General features: G+C 38.1%; 1 protein-coding gene and 1 non-coding gene across 2 annotated transcripts in view; both read left to right on the top strand.

Annotated features, from left to right (window-relative positions):
- Positions 1–11,292, top strand: part of MALRD1 (MAM and LDL receptor class A domain containing 1) — a 538,747-nt gene that overhangs the window by 450,140 nt on the left and 77,315 nt on the right. The window contains exon 34 of the mRNA XM_037738994.1: positions 2,110–2,373. Within this exon, the coding sequence (XP_037594922.1) occupies positions 2,110–2,373 (264 nt within the window). The remainder of the gene's footprint in view (positions 1–2,109; positions 2,374–11,292) is intronic.
- Positions 5,217–5,425, top strand: LOC119471454. The gene has a single exon (XR_005200505.1). It is a non-coding gene; the product is annotated as a small nucleolar RNA U3 (small nucleolar RNA).

Here is an 11,292-nt window from a genome sequence, read left to right as displayed (position 1 = left end):
CTTGTTACCCAGGCTGGAGTGCAATGGCGTGATCTCGGCTCACCACAACCTCCGCCTCCCGGGTTCAGGCAATTCTCCTGCCCCAGCCTCCTGAGTCGCTGGGATCACAGGCACGCGCCACCATGCCCAGCTAATTTTTTGTATTTTTAGTAGAGACGGGGTTTCACCATGTTGACCAGGATGGTCTCGATCTCTTGACCTCGTGATCCACCCGCCACCGCGCCCAGCCTGGGACTTTCAAATCTAATTTTGAAAATGAATTTGCTGTATCATCTTTACATATAATATAAATTATTCTCATACAACCCATACATAAAAATAGTTTAAAATGTCAAGAAAAAATAAACCACTTCTGAACTGGCCTCCACTACTATCTGGCACTGTATTTTCCCTTATAAGATTGATGAGTCCCTCACTAACTAGCACAGAGACAACACACAGTATGAGAACCTTCCAGCTAATCACCAATTAGTGCAGTCCTATATATTCACATACGTTCCCTCACCTTTAGAAGCATGATAGTCAACACTCAACACTCAGCCTCTGCTTTAAGTTTGACTTAATGTGGACTCAAACCTTTGCTGCAGAAAAGTTTTCTGTGATAAAAGTTTATTACACTAGCATTGAGCATTTGGATATTTAAAATATGTGGGCTTCAGTGTCCTCATTTGTAAAATGAGCTGGCTGGGTTTGAAGCAGGTTATCTTCAAGATTCCTAGTGTAACATCTGAGATTACACTATGATTTTATCTGGCTTTAAATATGGCAGCACATGGCCTTTGACCAGTAAGCAAGATTCAAGGACAGAGTGCAGTGTGACAAAACCATAGCAGATCTCTACTTCTGTGGCCCAACCCTGCCCAGGGTTTCAAGAGCCAGATTCCCTGGGTGGAGGCCACTAACAGGCAGTACATAAGCAATATTCTGATACTGTAACAATTCCTTTAAACTGTAAAATTGTAAGTGTACCTTTCCAAAGTTTCTAATTTACTGAGTGGAAGTATCTTTACTCTCTAGCACAATCTGATTTAGTAGTCCAATTGAAGGCATAGAAACCAAAATTTCTTCTTTAATTTGAAGGTGTCAGTTTTCATGTCAATGATGCCTTTTAAAAAAGTATTGTGCCTGTAAGAAGGGCCATAATTAAAGGCAAAAAATGATAGATGTTAGTACAGATGTGGTGAATAGGGAACACTTTTACACTGCTGGCGGGGATGTAAATTAGTACAACCGCTATGGAAAACAGGATGGAGATGGCTTAAAGAACTAAAAGTTGAACTACCCTTTGATCCATCAATCTCACTACTGGGGTATCTACCCCCCAAAAAAGTCATTATATAAAAAAGACACATGCATATGCATGTTTATAGCAGCACAATTCACAGTTGCAAAGATGTGACACCAACCTAAATGCCCATCAACCAACGAGTTGATAAAGAAAATGTAGCATATATACATCATGCAACACTACTCAGCCATAGAAAGGAATGAAATAATGTCTTTTGCAGCAACCAGCATGGAGCTAGAGGCCATTATCCTAAGTGAAGTAAGTCAGGAATGGAAAACTAAATATTGTATGTTCTCATGTATAAGTGGGAGCTATGCTATGAGGATGCAAAGGCATAATTACGATATAATGGACTGTGGGGACTCAGAGGGGAAAGTTTGGGAGTGGGGTAAGAGATAAAAGACTATCAGTTACAGTGTATACTGCTCAGGTGATGCGTGCACCAAAGTCTCAGAAAGCACCACTAAAGAAGTTATCAGTGCAACCAATAATCAAATAATTATTTTAATTATTAAAATTAAAATAGTTTAATAATTCAATAATTTCAGTAATTGGTGGGAATTATTAAAAATTATTAATAATTCCCCCAAATTATTGAAATTAAAATAAATGTTAATGTTGTTCCTGAGATTATGATAAGGCATATTCTTGAATCAAGTTTGCATGTTTTATAGGCTTCATATTATTCCTAATTTGAAATTAATTTACTTCAATTAACCAGATTTATTTTGTACAATAATAAATGCAACCTGCAGTGTCTTAATACCAGATGGAGGTAACTTCCCTAAAGCCGAAACAACTTGACTTGCTCTGTTTTTCAGGTCCTGTCACAGTGCAGCCATCACCCTGTGAAGCCGATCAGTTTTCTTGTATCTACACACTCCACTGTGTCCCTCTCTCAGGGAAATGTGATGGACATGAAGACTGCATAGATGGATCTGATGAAATGGATTGTCCACTCAGCCCCACCCCTCCACTCTGTAGTAACATGGAGTTCCTGTGCTCTACAGACGAATGTATCCCTTCCCTCCTGCTATGCGATGGGGTGCCTGACTGCCACTTTAATGAAGATGAACTCGTCTGCTGTGAGTTATTTTCACTAATTCTGTGTGCAAGGGAAGGAATGCCACTTTAAAATGAGAGAGAAAGCTCTACAGATGAAATGAAGTTTCCTAGAACCTTACCGTGATTTTATCGTCAATAACGTAGCTTTTTCTGTTATGTTGCAAAACAAGGCATCTGTCCTTTGCTTAGCGTTTCTAGCAACACTCCATTTGTGGTCACACTAATTTCTGTTAAACCTATCTGTTTCCTTTTCTATTGACATCTGAGTCATCCCCTTATGTGTTTTTATCTCATTAACACGTGTTTACAGATGTGGTTTGAAAAAATGTGGTTAGAATTTCTTCCTATCATAAAGGTTCTTGATGATGGCTTAAGTAAAGGGCATATTGATAGATATTCTCTCTTTGATCAGGTGACAAATATTTATTTTAAAGGGTATACATAGTTAGGGGTTGGATCTGGATAATTACCTGAGTACATGTCTTGTGATTAAGAGTTAATGGGATAACGCATCCTAAAGACATGGTTTTGAATTTCATCCCTGTTACTATGTGTGCAATCTTGGGGAGGTTGAGTGCTGCCAATTTCAGTTTTGTCATCCATGTAATGAATTCAGTAATACCTAACTTACAAGCCTGTGACCATTTGAGCAAATGCATGTAAAATCCCAAGCTCTGGATTCAGTACCTTTGCTTTTTATTGTAATTAGCCACTGTCAGGTAGGGAAGGAAGAATGTTAGGTAAGAAGTAATTATACACATCTTAAAGTGAATACATAATCATGGTGGTGTCCAAACACCCTTAACATTTTATTTAGTTATTTGTTTGCTTCCTTACTTTGTATTTTGTTATACCATATTGTAATTTTGGATGAGGGCTTCAGTGATAGAGGTTCATAAACTATATGTTAATGATCATAATTTTTTGATTAGTAAAAAACAGTTTGAAATGTAACTATAAGAGGGGAACATTGAAAGAGGCTGAGTGCAGTAGCTCAGGCCTGTTATTCTAGCACTTTGGGAGGCTGAGGGGGGAGGATCCCTTGAGCCTAGGAGCTAAAGTCAGCCTGGGCAACATAGTGAGACCCCATCTATAGAAAAGTAGCAGTAATAATAACTAGATGTGGTGGTGCATGCCTGTAGTCCTAGCTACTCTGGAGGCTGAGGTGGCAGGATTTCTTGGGCACAGGAGTTTGAGGCTGCAGTGAACTATGATCGTGCCACTATATCACTGTACTCAAGCCTGGGTGACAGAGTGAGACTCTATTTAACAACAACAACAAAAAAGAATGAAAGGGAGATAGATAGAATAGAGGAAGGGAGAAATGGAGGAGGGAAGGAGGGAGGGAGGGAAGAAGAGAAGGAGGGAGGGAAGGAAGTAGAGAAGAAGGGAAGCAAGGAAGGAGGGAAGGAAGGAGGAAGGGAGAGAGGGAGGGAGGGACAGCTGGAGGGAGGGGAGGAAGGAAGGAGGGAGGGAAGGAAGGAAGGAGGGAGGGGGGAAGGAAGGGAGGGAGGGAGGGAGGAAAGGAGGAAAGGAGGGAAAGAGGGAAGGGCAGAAGGGCTGGTTATTTTAGGGTCCTGTGTAGTACAGACCTCCAGAAATCTGGAACATTTGGAAGAGGAGTAAAGGTAAATGAAAGAAAAGAGAGATGGCCTTGGGATGTTTAAAGGCTTTAGCCTTAAATCAGTGAAACTCTTTTCCTGGTTCCAGGTAATAAATTGTTTTTCCAACTCCCTGTTATTTCCTACCTGTGTATTCTCTCTGAGATAAAGCCAGCCTGTCAGGTCTTATAATCTTTTCTTAGAAGAAAGGTAAGCAAATGGAGGTGAATAGAAAAGAGAAAGTCTGCCAAATTACTTATCCCTGTTCCCATCAGAGCACTAATGTAATTTGGCTGATAGAAAACATATTACGTTCAATATAGTCATATGATATTTGGCTTCAAATACAATTGCTATTTAAAGAGACACTTAGGAAAGCACTGTGTCCTTATAAATTTAGGCATTTCTTGGAAAATCAGAGTTTGACTAGTCCTATGAAGTTCTGTTCCAAAAGGGAAATAAGCCCATGTTAGGAATAGACATAGACTGGGAACAAAATGCTAGAGCAAAATTACAGAAGAAAGGAATTCAGTGGTCATAATTCACCCAGCATTTGAAGACATAACAGTCTTTGGGGGCTCCCCTACTGGTTTAGAGTGATGTTTCATAAACTCACATTCATTCATTTATTCACAAACCTCATTAAGAGCCTAACTAAGGCCATGTAGACATTGATGAGACAGATGGATATGACGCTGTCAGAGCTCAGGCTGAAGATGTGCTATACATTAGTGAAGGAGACTAGTCAGTGAAAGTCAGGAATACTGTATGACCAGGCCTATGACAGAGTCAAGCACTCTGTGTTAGAAGGCACATAAGGAACTCTCTAACTATGGTGCTATGGAATCTTTATGTTTTAACAAGAAGAGTGATTACACAGCCGAATTCGGAAAGACAAATAGTCATTGGACAAATAAAGCAGAGATCTGGATTGTTCCAGGAGTAGAGAACAAGTCGTTAGACTGAAGCATATTTTGTATTGCTAGAGCAGAGTCTGTGGTTGAAAATATAGAAAGAATCCTGGAGAGAGAAGCAGGACCCAGAGTTTGCAGAATCCTCACCACCATGCCACCATGCCAGGGCCACATAACTGCACTGAAGTTGGATATGACATGGATTAGAGTGAAGAAGGGGGACTGGCTAGAAGATGTCACAGTTCAAATGCAAAGCAATTGATTAGATAACGGTATAAGGTAAAGATTATGAATAGACTTAAGGGATGCTCAGGTGATGAGGAAGGAAAGGAATCAACAGTGATTTCCAAGACTGCTTTCAGGGATCATGTCTACGGTTTGCTTCTGGAGAAGTTTTTCTGCACATGTCAGACACCAGAAGCACGAGGAGGCACAGCATTCTCTCCTGAGCAGGAAGCTAGCTCTTGGTGTTTCTCGGCTCCAACTGCCATTTGCCGTTGATTATGTTCTTCTCTTCCTTCCAGAAAGTAAAAGGGAGAAGATGCAGTCTGAGTGGTTTTTGTTAATTAAAAAAAAAAAAAAGAATGACTTCCAAGTTTCTGATTTGGGCATCAGGACAGCTTATGTGCCATTGCTTGACCTAGGGAAAATAAGAGGAGACGGATGTGTTGGGGGAAGATGTGGCTTCGTTTTTAGATGTGTTGTATTTATGAGACCTGGGACCCATGCATATGGAAATGTTCAGAATGTGTTTGGAAATGTACATATAAAGCTCAGGAGAGAGCTAAAATGCTAAAATAAGATAATATAGGGATACATGGCTATCAGGATATGATTATTCAAGCTGTGGGTATAGATGAGATAAAAGAGGAAAGAGATAAAGTGGCAGACAGAACCTGAAGGAACAGCTAAAAGACCATTAAGAAAAAGCAGACATTGAAGACACTGAGAAGATGTGATCCTAGACATAGTGGGGTGACAAGAGACTGATGAGCTTAAAGGCAGAAATCCTTTAGTATCAAAATATTTACAGGTTGAAATGTTTCAGAGAGATCAAATAACAGAGGGCCTAAAGAATATATAAATTGGAAAAAGCCAAACAGGCGATTTTTGGTGATCTTAGAGGGAGAACATTTATGATGTGGGAGGGCAGAATTCTGATGTCAATCTTTTTTAAGAGCAAATGGGAAATGTCAAAAAGGGAAATCGACTGTAGATAACCCTTTCAGGAGGTTGTAATTGGAGTGGGATGCAGGAAAAAAGTATTGGTTTCTTTGTTTACAGCGGCTTTCCCATGTTTAAATGTTGTAGGAATAAGGATTTGGAGATGTTTACAATTTTAGACAGGGACATCAATAAGAATTGATATTTACAGGCCTTTATTTTTATAAAAATAAATTTTCTGGCATTAGGAATGTTTAGATAAATCCGTGAGTTCAATATTTAAAAACACTTCATATTGAATATTTTCTTTCCATTGGAAGCATCATTTTTTTAATTATAGTTTTTATCTGAACTGAAGCAATACTGTTTTTATCAAACATATCCCCTTTCCCTAAAAAAAAAAAAAAATGAAAAACTAAGCGTGGTTAATTATATGGAAGAACAGCAGAAAACTAGAAAGAGTCTTTTTACTAATATTCCTCTGATAGCCATCTTCTATTCAGCACAAAGTTCAAGATTTCAGCAGATGTTGTATCAGTCAATATCCTGGCAAGAAACAGGTATTGATATTGCATAAATTGAAAAAATATTAATAAGGGGATTGTTTACTAGGGAATTGGTATACATAGCAAAGGCATAAGGGATAGTAAGAGTGGGGCTTTTATCACTTACAGACAAAAGAGTGTGAGAAGAGGTTCAGTTCCCTGAGCCTAGAGTGGAAAAGACTACTCGATAGGAGGTCTGACGTTTAATTAAGGGAAGTAGTTAGTCCATGCTGATCTTAAAGAGTCTCTTTGCCCGGTATTACTCTAATGCTGGTGTTACTCGTTGGCCAAATCCAATCATACACCAGAAGTTTAAAAGGCTTATTAATGTGTCCTTATAGTCCAGTCTTGCAGATGAGGAGAGAAGGTGGAGAATAGATCAGGAGGAGTACATGGAAACTATGCATCAGTGACAGATACAGCTGTGAAAAACAGTTAGGGAAGTGGGTAGTTTACCTCCTTGCCAATAGTAGTGGATGTGTCCTGTGAAGTTGCAGGCCACTTCTGGTGGTTTAGAATGCGTCACGTTCCTAAGACTTGTAGATCAGACTTTATCAGTTTTTGCTATTAGCCTTTAAATATGTTAGCTATGATCTCAACATCCTATAGTGCCTTTGAACAACCATGTAAACATTATTCCTCTGCGTTTACCAGATTCCTTTTTTTTCCAACAGTGATCCTCAGTTTTTTCAACATTAAAAATCATGGTAATTAATCTATTTTAGAGAAGTGTTAGAGGAGTAAATGAAATTAATATGGTAAAGTGCATAACACACACACAATAAATTATTATTCTTTCCCCATTAAATTACCTTATAGTTTATTGAAAATTATTTAAACTGCTAAGGTATTTTAATAAGAGTACTAGTTGAATTTAAATCAAGAATAAAATAAATATCCATCCTGTTTTATGTTAGGTGTGTGTGCCCTGAAGGGCTTGTAGTTTTCATTCTCATGGCCCAAGACCAAAGTTTCTCTGCCATCAGAAATATTGATCTGCTGCATATAGATTTTATTTTAGTACAAAATGGGTATATACATCCATAGTCTTACATACTTTACTACCAAATATGTTTTCCATGCAGCAACTATAATCGATTAAAAGAATTTTGCTTTCAGGAAGTAGCACCAATGTCCCATTCATGAACTGTTTATTTTTAAAATATCATCAGCCTGAGTGAATGAGCTACATGGCACAAAATGCCTTGTTACTTAGACTACTTTGGTAAGAAAGAATACCAATTTCTAGGATGATAGATGTAATAACTGTTTTTGTTTGTTTGTTTGTTTGTTTTTGAGACAGGGTCTCACTCTTCTTCCCAGGTTGGAGAACAGTGGCACAATTGTAAAACACTGCAGTCTTGCCCTTCCAGGGTCAAGCAATCCCCCACCTCAGTCTCCCAAGCAGCACAGGCATGCTGTAGCATGCCTGGCTAATTTTTCATAACAAAATTTATAGAGGTAGGGTCTTGCTAGGTAGCTCAGGCTGGTTTCAAGCTTCTGGGCTCAAATAGTCCTGCTACCTTGGTCTCTCAAAGTTTTGGGATTGCAGGTGTGAGCCGGTGTGCTCAGCCACATAAGTATTTATAGATATTAAAATATAATGTCTGAAAGCCAGTGTACCAAAAAATAGATATTATTCATGGGAACATTTTGAAACCTAAGTTTTCTATGAATTTTATTTATGAATTTTTGGCTTAATTTTGGAATTACTCTATGTTGTACATATATTAATCAAGAAAGAAAAATACAAAATAAGTGGCTCAGTTTATTTTCTTATGTTCAGTACAATGTTATTTGCTTTATGAATGCCAATAAATATTAGTTGCATTCATAATTTGTTTTCTACCATTAAAGGAAAATTTATAACTATTAAATATAATTTTTGTTTATAAATTTTATAAAGCCAAAGGTCAGTTTTTAACTAAACTGTTAAGAAAAAAGTAAAACTTTTTATATTGAAACCATTAACTCATTTTTAATATGTTTCCACTGTATTTGTGCCAAAGCTGTGAACTTGTACCACTTATGAGTTAGAGCTCTTTATTAACTTGAAAATAAGATACCCGTCACATTGGAAATTCGATGAAGAAATATGGATAAATTCCTATCTCCAATAGAGGAAGGGTTCGAAATATATGTTTGCAAGAAGATGAGAAGTATCTATGGTATTTGTATATAAATGTTAATATGTTATATTGTTTAAAATCTTAAAGCTGTGATCTTATATGATCTCTTAGCTTTTTGCAATGAAAATAATGATAAAATATGTATGCACACAAACATGTGTGTATATATGTACACACATATAGATACATAGATACATAAACACATTTTTGTGTGCATACAAAATAAATAAAACAGATATACCTTGTTTTGTTCTGTATTGCTTTATTGCACATCACAGATGTTGCATTTTTTACGCACTGAAGGTCTACATTCTTGCGTCCTGCAAGTCTATCAGTGCCAATTTTCTTTTTTCTTTCTTTCTTTTCTTTTCTTTTTTTTTTGAGATAGAATCTCACTCTATGGCCCATGCTGGAGCTCAGTGGCATGATATCAGCTCACAGAAACCTCCGCCTCCTGGGTTCAAGCAATTCTCTTGCCTCAGCCTCCTGAGTAGCTGGGACTATAGGCACATGCCACCATGCCTAATTTTTTGTATTTTTAGTAGAGATGGGGTTTCACCATGTTAGCCAGAATGGTCTTGATCTTCTAACCTCATGATTCGCCTGCTTGTGCCTCCCAAACTTCCGGAATTACAGGTGTGAGCCAATGTGCCTGGCCCCAGTGTCAGTTTTCTAGTAGTATATGCTCACTTCATGTCTGTATCCCATTTTAGTGATTCTAACAATATTTCAAACTTTTTCATGACTGTTATGTTTGTTATGGTGATGTGTGACCAGTGATCTCTGATGTTACTATTGTAACTGTTCTGGGGTGCCATGCACCATGCCCATGTAAAATGGTAAATTTAACTGATAAATGTTGTGTGTGTTCTGACTGCTCCACCAGTCAGCCATTCCCCCATTTCCCTCTTCCTCTCCTTGGGTCTCCCCAGTCTCTGAGGCCAAGCAATATTGCAGTTAGGCCAACTACAGTAACCTCGAAGTATTCAAGTGAAAGGAGGAAATGTGCATCTCTCACTTTAAGTGAAAAGCTAGAAATGATTACTAGTGAGTAAGGCATGTTGAACGTCAAGATAGGCTGAAATCTGGGCCTCTTGCTCCAAACAGCCAAATAGAGAATGTGAAGGAAAAATCGAAGGCAATTAAAACACTACTCCAGTAAATACACAAATGATAGGAAAGCAGAACAGCCTTATTGTGGATATGGAGAAAGTTTTGACACATTTCTGCTGAACCCTGAAACTTAGAGCAACAGGCTTAGAAGACAAGAATAGATGAATACCATTATTATTTAGTGCTTTTGAAATCTATCCAGACTTTCTGACAAAATGGTGCACTGAGTTCGTGCTTTGACACATTCCCTTTGCTCCAGCCTAATCTAGAGCAAGGTCTTAGCTATCTTTAATTCTGCAAAGTCTGAGAGAGGTGAGAAAGCTTTGGAAGAAAAGTCGGAAGGTAGCAGAGGTTGGTTTATGAGGTTGAAGGAAAGAAGCCATCACTGTAACATAAAAGCACAAGATGAATCAGCAAGTGCTGAGATGGAGAACCTGTACCAAGTTATCCAGATCTAGCTAATATCATTGATGAAGGTGGCTACACTAAACAACAGATTTTCAGTGTCAATGAAACAGCCTTCTTTTGATAGAAGATGCTGCATAAGACTTCCACATCTAGAGAGGAGAGGTCTATGGCTAGCTTAACTAAACCCTAAGTATGTTTTAGTTAATACTTTTTTAGACATTAGGCTGTTGCACATTTAATTTACTAAGTTATAGTGTAGAAATAACATTTATATGCACTGGGAAACAAAAAATATTGTATCACTTGTATTAATGCAACATTAGCGTTATTATGGTTATCTGGAACTGAGCCTGCCATATTGCTGAGATATGCCTGTGCATATGTCTTCATTTTTAAATAAATATTTTATTGCATTTTAGGTTTTGGGGTACATGTGAAGAACATGCAGAATTGCTGCATAGGTACATGCATGGCAATGTGGATTGCTGCCTTCCTCCCCATCACCTGTATGTGGCATGCAGCTTCACTTTTTACAAACATTATGTTATCTTATTAGATCTTATAAGATAATGTTTGTAAAAAATGAAGCTGTATGCCAGATTTTGCTTTTAGAGGTTATAACAGTTGGAATATTATTATTTCCTAGTTTACTTGCTTTGCAATGTAATTTATCTTGTCTGTGTATATTGTAAAATGATTTAAACATTTGGAAAAGCTGAAGATCAGCCTTCTCCTGAAACCCTAGACAATTTCTACCTGTTTTTTTTTTTTTTGTTTGCTTGTTTGTTTGTTTTCCTTAAAGGCAGAATCTTGCTGTGTTCCCAGGCTGGAGTGCAGTGGTGCAATGTCAGCTCACTGCAACCTCTACCTCCCTGGTTCAAGCTATTCTCCTGCCTTAGCCTCCTAAGTAGCTGGGACTATAGGCACAAACCAGCACCTCTGGCTATTTATTTATTTATTTATTTATTTATTGAGGCGGAGTTTCACTCATGTTACCCAGGCTGGAGTGCAATGGCGCGATCTCGGCTCACCGCAACCTCCGCCTCCTGGGTTCAGGCAATTCTC

Source organism: Cebus imitator, unplaced genomic scaffold (assembly GCF_001604975.1).
Source record: "Cebus imitator isolate Cc_AM_T3 unplaced genomic scaffold, Cebus_imitator-1.0 Scaffold61, whole genome shotgun sequence".
In the NCBI taxonomy this organism is placed as follows: domain Eukaryota; kingdom Metazoa; phylum Chordata; class Mammalia; order Primates; family Cebidae; genus Cebus; species Cebus imitator.
Note: the sequence above shows the minus strand (reverse complement) of the source record. Positions and strands in the feature narration are given on the sequence as shown.